Here is a 21,443-nt window from a genome sequence, read left to right on the forward strand (position 1 = left end):
AATAACTCATTATTTCAGGTTCAGAAACAAATAAAAGGACTTGACACCTTGTTTGGGTTGCTCACTGGTACGCTACTCTGCTGACAGCTTTATTCCACATCCAGACAAACCCTAGTACAAACATAGATCCATAAACCTAATTCAATCTTATGTCATGTAACAATCAATGTTAAAGATTAATTCTCAATAGGTAGCCCTCCACCTCAGTTAACACTAAGCAAGTACGCATAACACTTAATTATAAGCCAATACTTATCCATACAATGTGAACTTCATATCATGTGCTATATTACATCAAACAATTTGTTACCCAATTTCACCCCAAATAACAGTCTAAAACTCCTACTCACCAACCGATCCGCCTGTCTATTTATCGTTTAATCTCCATGAGGGGGTCTCTTCACTCGCTTCCTCCACCCCTATGGGCACTCTCTCATCGTTTGTCAAACATGCTAACTTTTAGGAACCAACACAGCAAAAGGATCCAACAAATAGACCCCCATCGTCTAACCCATGCCCAGCTAAAATAACTACTCTCCACACTGATTCATATATATACCAATCTCACGTATGAAGAGCTGAAGATTGAAAATAACATAGTGAATGTTTGTATAAATGTGTACAATTAATTTACATACCAGGAATGAAGACAAGATTGAGACCAAATTCTTAATCAGATAAAATAATCCAAAAAAGTATGCATTTTTACATCCTTGACTTTTGTATCAGTGCGACTACGTACCAGTAAAGAACAATGGCGCCTTCTATCGGTTACCAAAGTCATTCAACAAATCTTTCTATAGCCGTAAAAAAAATGTCCATGGGTATGTAAAAATATTGATTCGTCGCAGCAAAAATGTGTTTTTTTAAAATACAGAGCTTTTCATAAAATAAAATAAATTATAACAGAAAAACATTAAGAAATACGCATAGGCCCTATATTTTTTCAAGTACAACAAACAAAATATCCAATGACTAAAAGAAAACCAATGGATAACAAGTTATTTTCACTATTCCAATTTTGTTGACCAGCAGCGTATCATAAAACCGTTTGATTACAACGTCCCGGCAAACTAATGCTTTTTGTCAAAATTAGCAGTAGGCCTAAGCTTTGATTCAAAATTCACCACACTTTCACTTTTTACTAAACTAACCCGTGCATTCTTTGAATATATGAAGTTGTTTGCTGTCACGAAAAAATCCTTAAACATAACTTTAATAACTACAAACCGCTGAAAGTATGATTTACAACATCATCTTAATCTAATTAGCTTCCATTAAATATATTAGGTTATTACTAATTACTCGTGCTTCGTTCAGTTCCTTTTAATAAAAACAGGAGGCCAGCGGACAGAAACTGTGAAACTTGCAAAATAATCTTTTGTTGAAGGAATTCGTAGGACTTCTAAAAAATTTGAACTGTTGTTTTTCCTGTGTTTTCTTATATTTTGTTATACAATCAAGTACAATAGTCACAAAAGATAAGTCTGTCTCTATGAACAACGGTTACTTTGAGAAGATTTATTCCACGGATAAAAACACTCAGTACTTATTTTGAAATCGGTTTGACTAAATCAGAGAAATCACACCCAGATCCAAAATGGTCGACAAAACTAAAATCAGCTCCGAATTGTGTTTAGTGTTTAACAAGGAATGAATGATGCGTACAATCTCTTGGTCTCACTCGTGAACCGAAAAGCTCCTTATTTGAATAAGAGAACTTTTGACATGACGGGAAAACGTGACTAGTCTATGTTGCTTGTATTTTGTACATCTTTCTCATTGCATCCCATTCCGATACGTAGATTGAAGGCCTCAATCCATATTTATTCCTAGAATTTATACCTAAGTTGGCATAAACACCTGGTTTAAACTTTAGTTTCCACTTATACATGTCACGTAGTTTTCGTTCTATCGCCATGACATCAGTGTAATCTGTGAAGTCTTTCGTGTACACACTGATGACGTGATTTCTGTAATTGTACATTTCTTTACCTTCGGGCCTGTCATCGATTGGTGTCACTTTAGCGCCTGTTCCCAGCTGACCTTCAACCGTTGCCAAAGCAATTTGCTCCCATATTTGGTCTACGCTCCTGGTTTGAACAAACAGGAGCCAGATACCGTACATACATCTTCGTTAAAGAAAACAAATACAATTCATAAACACGATTTGTGATGTGTGTACCATGCAGTGCTTTATGATACAACGTATCAGTCAATTTGTCGCAGTATAGTCCGTTCCTAACTAGACTTGTGGACAAGTCGTTAAATGTCTGTCGGGGTTATAGCGTTCAGAATCTTCCCGCGATATTCTCGCGAGACTGTTGGCCCGCGAGACTACTGCTCTCACGACTACCGGTCCCATTTTTAACGGGGAGTAGAAGTCGGGCAACCAGCAGTTCCCGCGGAGCAGTTTATCTCGCGAGAGAACCGCCACATCTCGACTATCTCACCGCGGCAGACCATTAACGACTTATCTACAAGTCTAGTTCCTAACATGCGAAGCCCCTTAAGGGACGGGTAACGAAAATATTGAACAGGTTATTAAAATGTGAACATTATTATTATGTAAATATTATTATTATGTGAGGGTACGAAATGGTATTTCGAGGGAACATAATTTTATTATTTTGGAGGAACGGAATCATTTCATTATTTTTCTACAATTTTGATATTTTTGTACTAGTCCCTTTAGGAGCTGCTCTGCTTTGCGTTTTGGTGTTTAAAGACAAAACTTCGACATTTTAGAAGCAAACCCCCTTCGAGTCTCGACTTTGAATGGCATCATCCTTGTTTGTACATGTATTATCAAAAGAAAAAGGCCTTTTCATACTACCTCCATTTCGAACCACGTTGAAACCTACCCGGGTCCCCTCCGGTTCAGCCTCGCTTTTTTTCGACACCGCATCAGAGACAAGCAACATTCACACTAGTCTCTACGTGAACCGGCTAATGCGTGAACCGAACGCCGACAAAGCCATTTCGATCCGGACAAAGATTTTCAACCTTGGTCCCTGCCAGGGTTGATTTCAATCCGGCTAGAGCATGCTATACCCGGATCGGAGGCGGATTGAAATGTTTACAGTGTGAAACGATTTGAACAAAATCTCCGGTTCGGAACCGGTTCCAACCCCGGAGATTTTGGACAGTGTGAAAAGGCCTATTAAAGGTAAAGAAAATCTTACATACCCATAAGAAACTGCTAACTGTTTGACCTTACTGAAGTTGATTGCATCGTTTGAGTCAGTCAGTTTTCTCCAGGCGGTTTCAAGTCCTTCTTTATCATTTTCTATTGAAACATGGCTTGGAGACACCACCATAATCTTAATAATTCCATCGGATCTGTGGGCAAAAAAAGACAAACAGTTACATTTCCAATGACTCTATTTTTTCGATTTTCGGATTTATGTACATGGCAAAGAAGTTGTGAGAATGATTCATCATGAAATAGCTTTACAAATAAGAAACTAACAATATACTCGCTTTAATTAAAACACAGTAATTAATGATACCAGGCACATGCAGGATAAAACTATATACTTACTGTCGCCTCGTCTTTGAGGGTGCACATTTCTCTAGAAATTGCAGAAATCTTTGACGCCATTCGATTCCTCCATATTCGGAAGGATCAAACCGGTAAAAATCCTCTGTATTTGCTAACTTGGAGTCAGCGAACTTCCGATCGGAGGCAGTCAGCTCTCCTTTCTGAAGATGACTTCCTTCCCCCATACGTGGGTTAGACACCTTGTTGCTGCCCTGTGCCGGGATTGGCGTTTGAAAACTCGTTCTTGCTTTGGGTGGTTGTTCTTGGGGTCATGATCGCTGCCCGCGGCTCTCCAGAACCCTCAGGTTCCAGGTTCCCCCATCCACAAGCTCCTAGATGATTACGGTCAGAGCCAAATCCTGCAGACGTCTCAGTGTATTCTGCATCTCTGCAGCCATGGTCAGCCTCCGGTCGGGGTTGGGGGTCAGTGCGTGTTTGCTTCAGACGCTCGTCGTCTTTACCTCGAACGTCCAGTAGAGACTCTTGCCTTAGAGCATGTGGGTTCCCATCGGTTTGCTCTTTGATTGTTTTAGAGCCTGTGCCTTTATTTGGCCTGGGGGAAAAAATCGAGACGGGAGATGAAAGAATAGCGCGTCATAGTTTTTAACCGTTAGATTGTGTACTTGAATTGTGGCGTTCGTAATAATATCTCTTGGTCATAGATAGCCTAAACATCTGACGTCACACTTCGAGGCTCGTGAATAACGCCAGAGACCGGCCTCCAAACCGGCGTGTGTCTTCACCTTTGACCTCTATTCATTTCACATAGAGATACGCAGTCAAATTCTACACCAACATTACATGCAAATATCCACATGTACACGAACATGTATACCACACACGGTAGACACACCAAGACAACCGAAAGGAAGCTTTCCATATCTGTGTTTTGATTGGTCGTCCGACGTGACCTCAGACCAATCAAAACAAACCCAGGTACGGTAGCTTTTAGTCACTGCATTTATCCAATGATATCATTGTATCCAATTGAATCACTCGATCTAAATAGCAGGTACCTGTCTTTATCCTTGCGGATAAAGACTGACAGGGGCCCAGTCTAGGTCATAGAAATCTATGATGAGACTTTGTGTGTCGTTGGTGGCAGCAGACGTACCAGGCAAACCGTGTTCTTGGAAATAAGCATGCCCCAAAATATATTTATACATTTAACATGGAAGGAATCTGCAATTTATTTTCTCCTACTATCCCAAAGTCCCAATTAGTTGTCAAACATATGGATTTAAACTTCATTAATCAAACATCCCTTTGGGTTTTATGAACACAAGGGATTTCAATTCAATTCAATGCAATTTAAAAAACGTTAATCATCTTCAACAGGCTATTACATCGATTAAAAAAGATTATTTGACAAGACAGTAAGAAAGACTCTGCTAAAAGTGGTTGACCCACAGCAATTATTTACAAGTGATTACACATAAAAACATTAAAGGGACACGTTGCATTGGATGTATGAAAAGCGTTTGAAAACCGTTTGTTATCAAATGCATATGGTTGGAAAGATGTTTTAAAAGTAGAATACAATGATCCACACACATATGCCTAGCCTTGTCCAAGGCTCTTTACGCCAAGCACCGGCCCGCTCTGACTTCATGAAATGCATAAGATACTAAACCGCACGGCCTCGTTTTGTAACCTCGTTGATACCTCGAAAGCCATGCTTCGACCCCGCGGTATCACAGTACTGTTGTGTGCCGTGCGGTATAGTATCTATGCATTTCGTGAAGTCAGAGCGGGCCGGTGCTTGCGTAAAGAGCCTTGGACAAGGCTAATATATGCCTCGAAATTGCACTGTTTTCCTGTTAACGAACACGGCACGCCATTTTGTGGAGTCAATTTGTTCTTTTGACTCCACAAAATGGCCGACCGTGTAAGTTCGCAAAACAAAAGAAAACTGTATACGCAATTTCGGGGCTTATTTGTGTGGATCATTATATTCCACTTTCGAATCATCTTTCTAACCGTATGCATTTTACAACAAACGGTTTCCAACGCTTTTCTAGACTATATAACTCGTCCGATCCAATCCAACGTGTCCCTTTAATTAGGGATGCATGTTTTGAATTTCTTTTGTTTCAAGGTTAAAAATAAAGACTCACAGTGTGAGTTTGTTCAATCCATCAACCAGGGCACTGACTGGATCCTCATCAGAGTCAGGCGGAAGTTCCGATTTCCGATTCATCATAGATTAACACGCTGTTGGAAATCTGGAAAGAGAATATCAATTTCAAATCAAGCATTTAAAGGGAAGGTACACGTTTGGTAATTACTCAAAACAAATATTAACTTAAAAACTGACTTGGTAACGAGCATTGGAGAGCTGGTAGTATAAAACATTGTGGGAAACGACTCCCTCTGAAGTAATGTAGTTATTGAGAAAGAGGTAATTTCTCACTAAAATATTAAAAGACTTCTATAGCTAGAGCACACAAATTCGTCCAACAAGGGTGTTTCTTCTTTCATCATTTTCTCGCAACTTCGATGACCAATTGAACCCATATTTTCACAGGCTTGTTATTTTATGCTTATGATGGGATACACCAAGTGAGAGTACATGTCTTTGACAATTACCAAAGGTGTACAGTGTCTTTAAAGGGGCTTGTAGGCCTAGTTAGTGATTTTAAACCACTCAAATGAATGTTCACGTATGTATAAGGATCCAGGCTTAATAATGCTTTCAACCTGCATATACCACCACAAATGTGGTAAAATATACCCTCATAACCATGGTACACCATACACACCACATCACAGACGCGGTAAAGTATACCCTCATAACCATGGTACAGCATACACACCACATCACAGACTCGGTAAAGTATACCTCCCAAAACATGGTCAAATATACCCTCATAACCATGGTACAGCATACACACAACATCACAGACGCGGTAAAATATACCCTCATAACCATGGTACAGCATACACACAACATCACAGACGCGGTAAAGTATACCCTCATAACCATGGTACAGCATACACACCACATCACAGACTCGGTAAAGTATACCTCCCAAAACATGGTCAAATGTACCCTCATAACCATGGTACAGCATACACACCACATCACAGACGCGGTAAAGTATACCTCCCAAAACATGGTCAAATATACCCTCATAACCATGGTACAGCACACACACCACATCACAGACGCGGTAAAGTATACCTCCCAAAACATGGTCAAATGTACCCTCATAACCATGGTACACACCACATCACAGACGCGGTAAAGTATACCTCCCAAAACATGGTCAAATGTACCCTCATAGCCATGGTACAGCATACACACCACATCACAGACGCGGTAAAGTATACCTCCCAAAACACGGTTAACCATGGTTAACCGTGTTTTTACATTGTATTGTTATTATATAACCATTGTGTTTCTTGTTCTACGGTAAATCTTTGATGTGCATTTTTTCGATACGTGTTTTTTTTTCATGTTTGCTGGCAAATGAAATTAAATGAAATGGTAAAGCATACACGTGTGTGGATTAATACCCCATTCACAGTTCATTTATCAAGGTACCTTTTATCGAGGTACATTATAGGCCCTACTTCTAGTTTGTTGTAGAGCTTCTTCTTTTTTATGAACTTCTGACGATATGAACCGTCTCGAAATAGTTTATTTGCTGCAATTTAGGCCCCGATATTAATAAAGTGTTCTGATAAATTAAGTGTTCAAGTTTCAATTCGATTTCTGAAATTAGTTGAGTGACAAAGAGCGTACTGAACTTTACAGCTGAGCCCTTTTTCCGATCGTCTTCCGGTTGTTGTGACATGAATAAAGAATTAAAAACCTGTCTTTCAAATTGCCTCTTTTTGTTCAAGCACCTTGAGCATCTTTTGGTAGATAACGGGCGCTATTTATACTACAATATTATAAACTACTTACAGTTATCTCTCGCGACTAGTTTTGCTTCGTCTTTGCTCCAAGTTTTATACACATAGGTATACGGTGTATTTTGTACTGTTAATGCTGTTGCTGGGGTGTTTTTTTGTAATAAATCGTAGTGCAACATGAATAATGCTGTTGGGACCTTTGGCCAGTAATATTTGTTCGCGCGACCTATGACCTATGATTTTTTTTAAATAAAAACAAACTTTACCTGTAGCATCAGGACAGGCAGTGATGGCCTCAAACCCGCTGTTACTATAGGCATATCCCAAAACAGAAATAAACATGTAGTTTGTGACACCTTTATATTTTTCTATTGATTATTTCAAGTTTCTTTGACAATTAAACCATAAACACTAATGTATTATTAATCAATTTTTAATCAAAATGTTCAATTAAACCAAAATCTGATTGCCTTTCTTTAAAGACAGTGGACACTATTGGTAATTGTCAAAGACCAGTCTTCTCACTTGGTGTATCTCAACATATGCATACAAAAAAAACTGTGAAAATTTGAGCTCAATCGGTCGTCGAATTTGCGAGATAATAATGAAAGAAAAAACACTATTGTTACACAAAGTTGTGTGCTTTCTGAATGCTTGATTTCGAGACGTCAAATTCTAAACTTGAGGTCTCGAGATCAAATTCGTGTAAAATTACTTCTTTCTAGAAAACTACGTCATTTCAGAGGGAGCTTTTTCTCACAATGTTTTATACCATCAACCTCTCCCCAATACTCGTAATCAAGAAAGGTTTTATGATGATAATTATTTTGAGTAATTACCAATAGTGTCCACTGCCTTTATTAACCATATTATTCATGCACTACGTTATGCAAATGACAAAGTTTTGGAACTACAATAGAGCTATATAACCAGTTCTACGGGAAATACGTGTATTAAGTTTGTTTGACCACGTTTTACTGCTGTCGCATAATATAAAATAAAAAAACATTTCGTTTTATCCTACTGCTGTTGTGTGATAAAAAGACACAGAAATTAATTTAGCATTCTATATTTATTGTAAGAGGGGAGCCACACATCCCTATGCACACTCACACAGGTCATGCCGGAGAAGTAATGTGTACAATTAATCTTCTGAGAAAAAAATGACTGGAAGTGGTCACAAACATTAAAAATTACTGTATAAGGCATATATACAAAAATTAATATTCTTGATCCCTGATGCAAATTTCCATCTTCAGTTAAATTGTTGCGGTACCGCTGCTAAACATAGGATTCCAACTGCCTCTAGCCACCGGGCAATCTCGGTGGTCTAGTTGGTATGACACTGCTCTAGAATTGCAAGGGTCGTGGGTTCAAATCACACCCGAGTAATATGCCTGTGATTTTTGTATCATCACAGAGCTCGGGAAAGTACTGAGTATACAGTGCTAACACACATCGGTGTATGGGTAAAAACCAAAATTAATATTCTTTATCCCCGATGCAAATTTAACACCTATTATATCGTTGCGGTACCCGCTGCCAAAACATAGGAATCGAACTGCCTCTAGCTGCCGGGCAACCTCGGTAGTCTAGTTGGTAAGACACTGCTCTAGAATTGCAAGGGTTGTGGGTTCGAATCCCACCCGAGTAACATGCCTGTGATATTTTTTCACAGGACTCGGGAAAGTACTGAGTATACAGTGCTAACACACATCGGTGTATGGGTAAAAACCAAAATTAATATTCTTTATCCCCGATGCAAATTTAACATCTATTATATCGTTGCGGTACCCGCTGCCAAAACATAGGATTCGAACTGCCTCTAGCTGCCGGGCAATCTCGGTGGTCTAGTTGGTAAGACACTGCTCTAGAATTGCAAGGGTCGTGGGTTCGAATCACACCCGAGTAATATGCCTGTGATTTTTGTATCATCACAGAGCTCGGGAAAGTACTTAGTATGCACACGTAGGTGTGTATGGGTAAAACCAAAATAATTAATACTAATTGTCCCTGATGCAAATTTCCATCTATTAAACCTTTTTTTCTGGTAAGCAAAACATTTTCCACTATATGAGCAAATTTTCACCATTGTGCACACACGAACTTGCTCATGGTAGTCAACCAATGGTCGACCAGCCTGGGTCTAAGTCAAAATAGTCAACCTTTAGTTAACCATGGTGCACACTCGAACTTGCTTGTTGCTGTAGCATATATATCCCGTCTCAACTGAAGAAAACATCAGCATAAGCAAACTGTCTCACAAGTGTGCGAAGTAGTTGCTAATCAAAATATCATTTTCCCGCTAATATTGAGTTTAAGTTATGTTAACGATTTTACTTAGTTTTGTCCTTTATCACTGATCTGTCTTCGACAGGATCCCAATACGATGTATAGGTGCTCACATTCAAGGACCAATCAATCAAATATGCGTAGTACGGTGAAGACGCTGGGCTTAAATACCATCTGGCCCTTCACACCAAAACTACGAATCTTCCTTTCTAGAGACATCACCTCTTCCTTGTTGGTGAAATTGTTGGTGTGCACCCAAGTTATGGCCGATCGATCTCAAACTTCTACATGTTTGTCAGTGTATGAGTATGGTGGATTACATAAAGTGATTACACTGCCAGCAAATGTTTATTAGCAAAAACCAATTCTGTAATGTTCCTTTAAAAAAATCATGAAATTACCGACAGCTGTCGAAGCTTATACTGTTTTCCATCTAAATTAATACTTTGATGCGAGGGTTATCTAATGGTGTTCAAAGTAGTTGTGTAATAAAATCGGTATTAACTTTTGGGTTGCTTCATAGTTTACAATTTTACTTGGTTTTGTCCTTTATCACTGATCTGTCTTCGGCAGGATCCCAATACGATGTATAGGTGCTCACATTCAAGGACCAATCATTATTTGCAAATATGCGTAGTACGGTGAAGACGCTGGGCTTAAATACCATCTGGCCCTTCACACCAAAACTACGAATCTTCCTTTCTAGAGACATCACCTCTTCTTTGTTGGTGAAATTGTTGGTGTGAACCCAGGTTATGTAATTTTCATCCCACTGTTTAACAGACACTTTAGCCAAGATACCGAGCTTCCCCTCCGCTGTTGCTTGGGCAATTCTCACCCATTCCTTGTCCTGATTTTCTCTTTCGCACGGTTTGTAAAAGAGAAGCCACTTGCCCCGCAAACACCTTCAATGTAAAACAAAATAACATGCAGTGTTTTAAATTTAAGAACATTCAGCATTTCCCCTTCTAACCTTTTTAGTAAATGTTGTTGTTCCCGTTATTTATACTGTTAACAGGTTGGTGAACGTTGGAAGGCACTGGTCACCTTTGGTAATTGTCAAAGACCAGTCTTCTCACTTAGTGTTTCCCAACATATAATGAAAAAAAAAACTGTGAAAATTTGGGCTCAATTGGTAGTCGAAGTTGCGAGAGAATAAATGGAAGAACAAAAATACCCTGATCGCACAAGTTGTGTGCTTTCAGATACTTGTATTGGAGACCTCCGCTGTTTCCTTCCATTCAACAATAGACTGTTTAAAGAGGAATATCAATTCCTATACTTTCAGATCCCCTGAGTTCTTTTCACCTTAATTAATTATTCTTCTTGTAGCCCCATACTAAGAGTGGCTTATAACCTTGTTTGAGGCGAACATGTATACAAATAACAATAAAAACATCACTATATTGCCGTTGATGAGGTCAACGAGATTGTGGATAAATGTGAGACAAATTGTGCCGTCGTCAAGACATCAAAATTATTTTTTGCGATGGCAGGTTTTGGGGTTTTATTTTCCCAGTCATTATTTTAGAAGAGATCTTGCCCATATTGATTCAACTTACTTGTGAGCCAAAGCCAATTCTTTGATAGAGGGGAAGTTTACTCGGTCGGGTGTAAGTTTTAATTCTTCCCAGTCAGTTATCAAGCTTTCCCTATCCCCAAGTGCTTCATCTTCAACATAGCTTGGCGACAAAACTCTTGCTTCTTTAACACCTTCGGGCCTAGAAAACAAATTAAGGGTATACTTTATATGTGACAATGCATAATTGCTTCCCTCCCCTTTAGATTTGTTGATGTTAACAAGCTCACTAAAATGTAATGTTGCCTGGTTGGCCTGTTAAGCTCGTCCCAACTGGGCGTCTGTTGCTGCAATGGCTAAGATCATGTTGAACAGACAGCAACTTCGGGAAAATCTAGCCCATAAACGCGGCTTTTCAAGAATATGGAAACTACAGCTTACATGTAGTTTTAAGTGAGTACCGGTTTATTTTAAATAACAAGTACAACAACTAGTTGTATAATTTCAAACCCCTCACCCGTTGTCTCATTTGAATGTGAATTTCCCACTCTAACATCTTTTAACTTCCCTGATTTCTGATTTAGGAATTTACAATTCAAAACAAAGTAAGTAAGTCCAACAATTATTATTTTTTTTTTTTTTTTTTTTTTTTTGGGGGGGGGGGATATTAAACTTAAATCTCACCACTCAAACTTTGAAGGCACGATGCTTTCTAAGAAAAAATTCAGACGGCGTTGTTGTTCGCTCTCATCTTTATAGTCCCGTGGATTGAAGGCATACAAACTACCCTTGTAGTTTTCTGACGACATAAAGTCAGAAGGTTCGAGGTCCATTGTGTAGAAGTTCTGATACCGAGATAAAAGCTGGAGTAGAAAGGATACTCTTTATTATGTATTGACTTGACATGTCTAATTGTTAATTACCCATTATTGATCAACTTAGAAAACACTAGAATTTCTAAAAGTTCCATTGTGTTATCAAGTTTCTTGAAATTAAAAGTCTTTAAAGGCAGTGGACACTATTGGTAATTTCTCAAAATAATTATCATCATTAAACCTTTCTTGATTACGAGTAATGAGGAGAGGTTGGTAGTATAAAACATTGTGAGAAGCAGCTCCCTCTGAAGTGACGTAGTTTTCAAGAAAGAAGTAATTTTCTGCAAATTTGATTTCGAGACCTCAAGTTTAGAATTTGAGGTCTCGAAATCAAGCATCAGAAAGCACACAACTTCGTGTGACAATGGTGTTTTTTCTTTCATTATTATCTCGCAACTTCGACCACCGATTGAGCTCAAATTTTTACAGGTTTGTTATTTTATGCATATATTGAGATACACCAACTGTGAAGGCTAGTCTTTGGCAATTACCAATAGTGTCCACTGCCTTTAAAATTAAAAGTCTGTATCTTGAAAGTGATTCGCTAATGAGGACTCCTCTAGAGAGTATTGTTTGAAGCTTTGTATGGTGTGGAGAAATAAGAAGAAACCATAAATAAATAGTGAACTTGCGGGTACAACCATGTGTAAATCTCTTAGGGTGAGTGTTCGCTCTGAAAAGAGCCGGTTTGGTCTCGACGTTTCGAACAGTATAGGCCTATACTTTGCTCGTTTCTCCTGAAGACGAGCAGAGTATACTGTTCGAAACATCGAGACCCAACCGGCTCTTTTCAGAGCCAACACTCACCCTAAGAGATTTACACCCGCAAGTTCACTATTTATTTATAGTTTCTTCTTATTCCTTTAGTTGAAAGTTACAATTGACTCACCGCAAACAAGACACTCATATATCATGGATGTTGGCGTTTATATCAACAATTTGTTTGTTAAAGGAACGTTACAGAATTGGTAAACAAAAATCATGAAGATCACAGATTTACATAAAACTTACACGGTCTAATGATGATGGTAGTAGAAAACATCCATTGGAATATTTCTGTCTGAAGTGTCATATTTGATGAGAAACAAATAATATAATTTCTCGTTCGGAGTTTATCGCTCAGTGAGCGTTTTATTCATTTTTGTTTTGGCATCGATGCAATGACAAATTTGTAATCGGTTTTTCACTATTCTCTTGTGACCCAGATGGTCGATCAATCTCAAACTTCTACAGGTTAGTCAGTTTATGTATATGATGGATTACATGAAGTGCTTACACTGCCAGCAACTGTTTTGTTAGCAAAAACCAATTCTGTAATAAACAGTGCAATATGCAGGAGGTGTTTTACTGGTAACTAGACATGCCAGACTTGGGCGCTGCATTCGAATTGACAGCTTCGGTTGCGTCTATGACAAGACGAGTGCCCCGTGCTGCCAAATTGCACTGAACACTATTGGTAATTACTCAAAATAATTGTTAGCCAAAAAAAAATGACTTGGTAATGAGCAATGGAGAGCTGTTGAAAGTATAGTTTTAGTTGCTAAGGCGTTGACGAGACCAGCATAGATAGATAGTGTAAATCATTGTGAGAAACGTCTTCCTCTAATGTAGCGTAGTTTTTGAAAAAAGCGGCAATTCCTCACTAAAATAATAAAATACTTCAGCTAAAGCCTTTTATTGTGCATCTGAAAGCACACAAAGTAATGCACTAAGGGAGGTTTTCTGTCATTCTTCTCATGCAAATTCGATGACCAATTGAGCCCAAATGTTCACAGATTTGCTATTTTATAATGTTGGGATACACCAAGTGAGAATACTGGTATATTTGCCATTACCAAAGGTGTCCAGTACCGCTAAAAAGACGTGCTAAAAAAGACGTATTATGTAGACCTTTCCATTCATTTGTTGTTACACAAGCTGCGCTGGTTGGCATGGCTGAATGTTATCATCAACATCCAGTCCTGTTAACAGATGCTCTGACCAAGTTTAAAGTCACCTGGAAGTGGTATTTTTTCAAAACAAAGCTTTTGTCACTAATATATGTGTTTTGATGAGTGGAATGTGAATAAACAGTTAACTAAGGTTTTAAAAAATCAGTTCTTATGTTATTTACAAATTTAAGGGTAGACCCGGACCCGAGAGGGCGCTGTTCGTGACGTCAATCGAGGCAGACTTTGCCTGTAATGCGTAGAGTAAACACAAATGCACAGTACATGTACGGACCAAGTCGTGAGTTTGTACTTTTAAAAAAAAAATTGTTTTTTTTCCGACTTTTTGAAATGTACCAACTCACGACTTGGACGTACATTTACTTTGCACGTGTGTTTACTATACGCATTGCAGGCAAAGTCTGCCTCGATTGACGTCACAAATTGGGTAGGCGGAGTCAGCCCCCCAAACAACTTTATATATTTTTTAGACATATAAATCGTGCGAACAATTACTAAAAAAAAATTGTATTGTTCGTAAGCATATACTCTTATGTTTGAAAGAAAACAAGTATATTTCCAGGTGACTTTAATAATTATGTTTTGCAAACTTTGGCACAAACTAAATATCGCCCATGATGGTTGCTTTTTATCCAAGAAAATCAATACTATTTTCGAATAGTTGTGTGCATTGTTACAAACTGTGGCCATCTGTTTTTGTTTTGCATTTATGTATTTTCACAGTATGGTAAAAACTCGGGCTGGTGACGTTGCTTGCGATAGAAAATTCCAATGCCGCAGCCGTATTTTTTTTTACACCTCGGCGAAGGGTTTTGTACTGTAAATGTAAACTGCCAATTCCTAGCCTGTCTTGAAACGAGACTACGTTACAACGCTTTTTGAAATAATCCCCCAATTGGGTGGGGGTGCATATACAACGGCGTGTGGAATTCTGGCTTTCCCTTTAGCGAAATAATCCTCTGATATAGGGGGCATGGGCGTAACGGTATTATAAGAAGCGTAGTCTCATTTCCAGACATGAGTCGGCAGTGTTACTAAAACCCCTCGCTGCGGTGTAAAACAAAATATGCAGCCTACCAAAGCCGTCTTGTATTCCGGAAACGAAAATTCCCATTTCCCTGGTAATAATGCATCATGCATGGTGTTGATGCTGACAGAATACCACCGTTAACGTATAGTGTCGTGAGCAATAAACTCAGTTTTTACATACATTATGTACCAGTAGTGTTATTTATAATAATGCGTATTTACTTCAACCATGGAGGTAGAACTTCAACATACATGCGCTGCACATGGCCATACCTGCACAATAAAGTACGAACACTATATACAGTAAATACTCACAGTCACAACATCATACGACGGTATTATTTCGTACGGTAAACATTAATATTCCTCCATTTACATGATGACCGGATCATCTAAATTGGGTTTAATATTAAAAAGGGGGTATTTTGTGAAAATACGCGACTCGAGGTCAATCGTCTACAACGCTAGTCTTGGTCCAAAGGTTGAAGACGCGAACTGGAAATCGAATAAGGATAGTGACGCCCTCTGTTGTTTACATTTATCCAGTAGGTGTGAACTACATTAAACCATGATTAAACAATGTGCAGTGATTCGTTCCTTGGTTGGAATGCTAACGTCTTGGAACCAAGACTACTAATAGACTGTGATAACGCACGGGTAAAGTCTAGCTTCCAAATGTACACACACTACATACAAACGAATTGTATGCATATTAATGCTCGTTTCGTATCTTTTTTTATCTGACCCTTGGTGACCCGCAAGCATATTGAACAATGAATTGTGTAAACATGTAAATACAATTGTGCATAAATTATTCTTACCTAGGGCACACACCTCCTGACGTTTGCACAGACTTGAGTTAATTCAGTGTAGAACTGCAAACAGGCTCGGGTGTGTGATGAAAACTGCGCAATGTACAGGCTACGTAGTCTGCGCAACAGAATCAGGATTTCACACGCTAGGGAAAGTCCCTAATTACGGAGGCCTAGAGCGGCCTTTGTGCAAGTACGGAATAAATGGATACTATTTTTTATTCAAATGCATAAAGTCCATAATAATATTATTTTATTTTTGATGTTCATTAAGAAAACACGTTGAAGCCTTAACACTGATACAATTTACCTGGAGTGGAAAAGCAAGTCTTTGAGAAGTTCTCCCTTGTTGTATTTCAGAAGTTGATAAAATCAGACAGTACAATCTCCCAAAAAATATGAACTTAATGTTTTGTTTCACAGGTTCATGGTTCATAAGCTTTATGTAACATTTAATATCTGAAAGAATTATTTTGCTTGAATTCTATGTCTTACAAATACACCATTTACTAGACCACATAGAAAGTTCGTACCCCCCCCCCCCCCCCCAAGAAAAAAAGAAAAAAATTATCATAAGCCACTCTCTTTGAACTGCCAATCAAAAAGATAAACCGAATGGTGGGTTAACATACTTAGGCCGTATCAGCTATAATGTATGTTTAAAAAATCATGAAAATGTCCGATAGCTGCCAAAGCTTAATTTTGTTTTGCATTTAAAGGAACAATACAGAATTGGTAAGAACAAAACTCGTCTAAGATCACATATTTACATCAAACTTACACGGTCTAATGAAGATGATAGTAGAAAACATCCCTTAAAATATTTTTGCCTGAAATGTCATATTTTGACGAGAAATAAATAAAACTGATTTCCCGTTTGTAGTTTATCGCTCAATGAGCGTTTTATCCTCTTTTTTTTTTAAATCGATGTCATGCATAATGTGTATTTTGTTTTTCACTATTTTCTTGTGACCCAGATGGCCGATCGATTTCAAACTTCTACATGTTTGTCAGTGTATGCGTATGGTGGGTTAAATAAAGTGATTACACTGCCAGCAAATGTTTATTAGCAAAAACCAATTCTCTATTTGTTCCTTTAAAAAAAATCATGAAAATACCGATAGCTGTCGAAGCTTATACTGTTTTCCATCTAAATTAATACTTTGATGCGAGGGTTATCTAATGGTGTTCAAAGTAGTTGTGTAATAAAATCGGTATTAACTTTTGGGTTGCTTCATAGTTTACAATTTTACATGGTTTCGTCCTTTATCACTGATCTGTCTTCGGCAGAATTCCAACACGATGTATAGGTGCCCACATTCAAGGACCAATCATTAATTGCAAATATGCGTAGTACGGTGAAGACACTGGGCTTATAAACCATCTTGCCCTTCACACCAAGATGACGAATCTTCTCTTCCAGTTCCTTCACCCCTTCCTTGTTGTTGAAATTATTATTGTAGACACTAATAAAGTAAGCTGTTGCCCCCATGTCTCTCGGCACTTTAGCGAACATACCGAGCTTCCCCTTCACTGTTGCTTGGGCAATCCTCACCCATTCCGCGTCATATTTTTCTCTTTCGAACGGTTTGTAAAAGAGAAGCCACGTACCCCGTAAACACCTTTAATGAAAGAAAGAGCGGAACAACACACAATAATTTATTTTCAAACCACTCAGCATTTTCAAATTCATTTAAATCAATTGTTAGTATAATTTTTTTACTTTTCATTTTCAATGACACTGGACAGTATTTTTTAGAGAGAAAAGGGAGAAAAGGTCCCCTGCCCGATGATTTCACTAGCTAAAGTAACTATCATCTGGTTTCCTAGGTTTGTTACATTTCTTCTCTTTTTATTGTTATTATCTCACAATATTATTAGGACCGTTTATTTTCTAATTTGTGAAAAGTGTTTTAACTAATGTTGCAATCGTCACGACATCAATTCAATCTTTGCTTAGCCTCTATATATTTTGGTGATTACAGGTTTTTTCTTCAGTTTTTGATTGCAATAATATTTTGCTTTTTGAGAACAATTGCCTTATGATAAGAATTCATCTTACTTGTGAGCCAAAGCCAATTCTTTGATAGTGAGGAAGTTTACTCGGTCGGGTGTAAGTTTTAATTCTTCCCAGTCAGTTATCAAGCTTGCCTTATCTCCAAGGCATTCATCTTCAACATAGCTTGGCGACAAAACTCTTGCTTCTTCAACACCTGCAGGCCTGGAAAATTCATGGGGTAGACCTATGATGTGACGTTATTGCTTCCCTTGGCCCACCCCTATATGTACGCTTGTTAGACTTGTATCACCTGAACATATTGATGCAATGTCTGAAATCATTTCAGTGGCAACCTTCGGACAAGCCTAGCCCCAAATCTTGGCATTTCAAAGGAGTGGCAAAGTACAGTTATATTTAAAAGAGCACATGCTTTTATGAATAACAAATAACCTACAAAACATCAAATAGATATAGCTTCAATCGTTTAAATTTTTACCGCACAATTTCATTTAAATGCGAGTTTCACCACTTTGGCACCTTTTAACATTAATTTCTTATAACAATTTGCAATTTGTTTTACGGTAATTGAAGTTAATCGCAAATGATGTTAGGGGATGGGATAAAATGTACTAAATTGGTTGACTACTAATTCTCACCACTCAAACTTTGAAGGCACGATGCTTTCCAGAAAAAAATCAAGCCGGCGTTGTTGTTCGCTCTGATCATCTGGGTAGTCCCGAGGATTGAAGGCATACCGTTCCACTGTGCGCCAACCCTTATAGTCTTCCACTGACCTAAAGTCAGAAAGTTTGAGCTCCATGTGTTGTGTGGAAGTACTGAAAGCTGGAAACTGAACGGCAAGATAAGACAAGATTGTTTATCCCACTGTCTTTATCTGCAAGGATACAGACAGACTAGGTATGCTTTTCAGAACCAGTGATTTCATTGGATACCATGATTGGATAAAGTAAACGTGCAGTGACGTAAGCTTTGCATAATGTCTGTGTTGATTGGTCTAAGGTGATGTGGGTGCAGCTGACAACCATCGCATCGGACCAATCAAAACACAGATATGAAAAGCTTACTTTCGGTTGTCCATGTAGTGTCCACGAGTGTATTAGCGAGGTTTAGCTGTTACGCGAGCAAAAACGTGACCGTTAACACCACAAAACTGTGTCATTTCTAGGTTTATTTCTCGGGTTTATTTCATGTTCACGTATGACGTCTGCACGTACGTACGTACCTGACTTGAAAATGGTTACTTCACGAAGGCTTAAAACGTGCGATTTTTACATTTTTTGACGTTCACGTTTACGTTTTTGCTCGCGTAACGTGCAGCTAAACCTCTCTATTATACAAGAGTGCGTATCTCCATGTGAAATAAGCGAAAGGTGCGAAAGGTGAATGATATGGGGATTGACGTAGGCTAGAGGCCACTCTTTGGCGTTATTCAGGAACCTCAAAGTGTGACGTCAAATGTTTCAACATCTTGGTGCAACTGAATGCAGAACCACCTCAAGCTCATCTATGCTCCAAAAAGTTTGCATCTACATTAGATTAGTACAAGTAGCTAGCTATGTATACCTTTATAAGATAAAGGGATTCGGTGTTGTGATAATGCGTTACTTCATTTTGGAAACTGGAGCCACCCTTTTTTATGTAAACAAGTTATTTATATTAGGATGCGTAGTACTAGTAGGCCTACAATTTTATTTGTACGTTTTTCCTGTAGCCGCCTGTCTGAACATAAAACAATGCGGATGAGGCGTAGTCTCTGTTTAAAAATGATTTTATTTACACATAATCACTCTTTAATCAAGTAGCAGAACAATATTATTAGGCTTTAATTGCACAACCTACCTTGGATTTTAGCTGTCCGTATAACGCTGTCTGGAGTACTGTTTTGGGGGTGTGTGTCTCTTTCTCTTCTGAGCCTTTATTCAAGGCGCACCTGCGCAATGTACAGGCTACGTAGTCTGCGCAACAGAATCAGGATTCACACGCTAGGGAAAGTCCCTAATTACGGAGGCCTAGAGCGGCCTTTGTGCAAGTACGGAATAAATGGATAATATTTTGATTCAAAATGCTCTGTCAAAGTCCATAATAATATTATTTTATTATTGAGGTTCATTAAGAACACACGTTGAAGCCTTAACACTGATACAATTTACCTGGAGTGGAAAAGCAAGTCTTTGAGAAGTTCTCCCTTGTTGTATTTCAGAAGTTGATAAAATCAGACAGTACAATCTCCCCAAAAAATATTAATTTAATGTTTTGTTTCACAGGTTCATAGTTCATAAGCTTTATGTAACATTTAATATCTGAAAAGAATTATTTTGCTTGAATTCTATGTCTTACAAATACACCATTTATTAGACCACATAGAAAGTTCGTACTCCCCCCCCCCCCAAAAAAAAAAAAAAGAAATGATCATAAGCCACTCTCTTTGAACTGCTAATCAAAAAGATAAACCGAATGGTGGGTTGACATACTTAGGCCGTATCAGCTATAATGTATGTTTAAAAAATCATGAAAATGACCGATAGCTGCCAAAGCTTAATTTTGTTTTGCATTTAAAGGAACAATACAGAATTGGTAAGAACAAAACTCGTCTAAGATCACATATTTACATCAAACTTACACAGTCTAATGAAGATGATAGTAGAAAACATCCCTTGAAATATTTTTGCCTGAAATGTCATATTTTGACGAGAAATAAATAAAACTGATTTCCCGTTTGGAGTTTATCGCTCAATGAGCGTTTTATCCCTTTTTTTTTAAATCGATGTCATGCATAATGTGTGTTCTGTTTTTCACTATTTTCTTGTGACCCAGATGGCCGATCGATCTCAAACTTCTACATGTTTGTCAGTGTATGCGTATGGTGGATTAAATAAAGTGATTACACTGCCAGCAAATGTTTATTAGCAAAAACCAATTCTCTATTTGTTCCTTTAAAAAAATCATGAAAATACCGATAGCTGTCGAAGCTTATACTGTTTTCCATCTAAATTAATACTTTGATGCGAGGGTTATCTAATGGTGTTCAAAGTAGTTGTGTAATAAAATCGGTATTAACTTTTGGGTTGCTTCATAGTTTACAATTTTACATGGTTTCGTCCTTTATCACTGATCTGTCTTCGGCAGAATTCCAACACGATGTATAGGTGCCCACATTCAAGGACCAATAATTAATTGCAAATATGCGTAGTACGGTGAAGACACTGGGCTTATAAACCATCTTGCCCTTCACACCAAGATGACGAATCTTCTCTTCCAGTTCCTTCACCCCTTCCTTGTTGTTGAAATTATTAGTGTAGACACTAATAAAGTAAGCTGTTGCCCCCTTGTCTCTCGGCACTTTAGCGAACATACCGAGCTTCCCCTTCACTGTTGCTTGGGCAATCCTCACCCATTCCGCGTCATATTTTTCTCTTTCGAACGGTTTGTAAAAGAGAAGCCACGTACCCCGTAAACACCTTTAATGTAAGAAAGAGCGGAACAACACACAATAATTTATTTTCAAACCATTCAGCATTTTCAAATTCATTTAAATCAATTGT

General features: G+C 38.2%; 3 protein-coding genes across 4 annotated transcripts; all 3 read right to left on the reverse strand.

Moving 5' to 3' along the window:
* Nucleotides 1–62: 62 nt before the first annotated feature.
* On the reverse strand, nucleotides 63–5,787 carry LOC117298277 (UPF0696 protein C11orf68 homolog). Of its 2 annotated transcripts, none has more exons than XM_033781439.1 (4): nucleotides 5,662–5,787; nucleotides 3,545–4,097; nucleotides 3,190–3,342; nucleotides 63–2,093 (listed from the first exon to the last, which is right to left on the reverse strand). In XM_033781439.1, the coding sequence occupies exons 2-4, from the start codon at nucleotides 3,727–3,729 to the stop codon at nucleotides 1,751–1,753; spliced, it is 681 nt and encodes a 226-aa protein (XP_033637330.1). In that variant the 5' UTR covers nucleotides 3,730–4,097; nucleotides 5,662–5,787; the 3' UTR covers nucleotides 63–1,750. The 2 variants fall into 2 exon arrangements, with proteins under 2 accessions (XP_033637330.1, XP_033637321.1); XM_033781430.1 differs by having other exon boundaries at nucleotides 63–2,132; nucleotides 5,662–5,786.
* A 4,237-nt stretch (nucleotides 5,788–10,024) lies between these two features.
* LOC117294645 (UPF0696 protein C11orf68 homolog) lies at nucleotides 10,025–15,985 on the reverse strand. The gene is made up of 4 exons (XM_033777151.1): nucleotides 15,891–15,985; nucleotides 11,901–12,079; nucleotides 11,260–11,418; nucleotides 10,025–10,602 (listed from the first exon to the last, which is right to left on the reverse strand). The coding sequence occupies exons 2-4, from the start codon at nucleotides 12,047–12,049 to the stop codon at nucleotides 10,230–10,232; spliced, it is 681 nt and encodes a 226-aa protein (XP_033633042.1). The 5' UTR covers nucleotides 12,050–12,079; nucleotides 15,891–15,985; the 3' UTR covers nucleotides 10,025–10,229.
* Nucleotides 15,986–16,712: 727 nt separating this feature from the next.
* On the reverse strand, nucleotides 16,713–20,457 carry LOC117297674 (UPF0696 protein C11orf68 homolog). Its single transcript, XM_033780825.1, has 4 exons — nucleotides 19,741–20,457; nucleotides 18,537–18,730; nucleotides 17,944–18,102; nucleotides 16,713–17,503 (listed from the first exon to the last, which is right to left on the reverse strand). The coding sequence occupies exons 2-4, from the start codon at nucleotides 18,698–18,700 to the stop codon at nucleotides 17,131–17,133; spliced, it is 696 nt and encodes a 231-aa protein (XP_033636716.1). The 5' UTR covers nucleotides 18,701–18,730; nucleotides 19,741–20,457; the 3' UTR covers nucleotides 16,713–17,130.
* Nucleotides 20,458–21,443: the final 986 nt, after the last annotated feature.

Source organism: Asterias rubens, chromosome 1 (assembly GCF_902459465.1).
Source record: "Asterias rubens chromosome 1, eAstRub1.3, whole genome shotgun sequence".
Taxonomy (NCBI): domain Eukaryota; kingdom Metazoa; phylum Echinodermata; class Asteroidea; order Forcipulatida; family Asteriidae; genus Asterias; species Asterias rubens.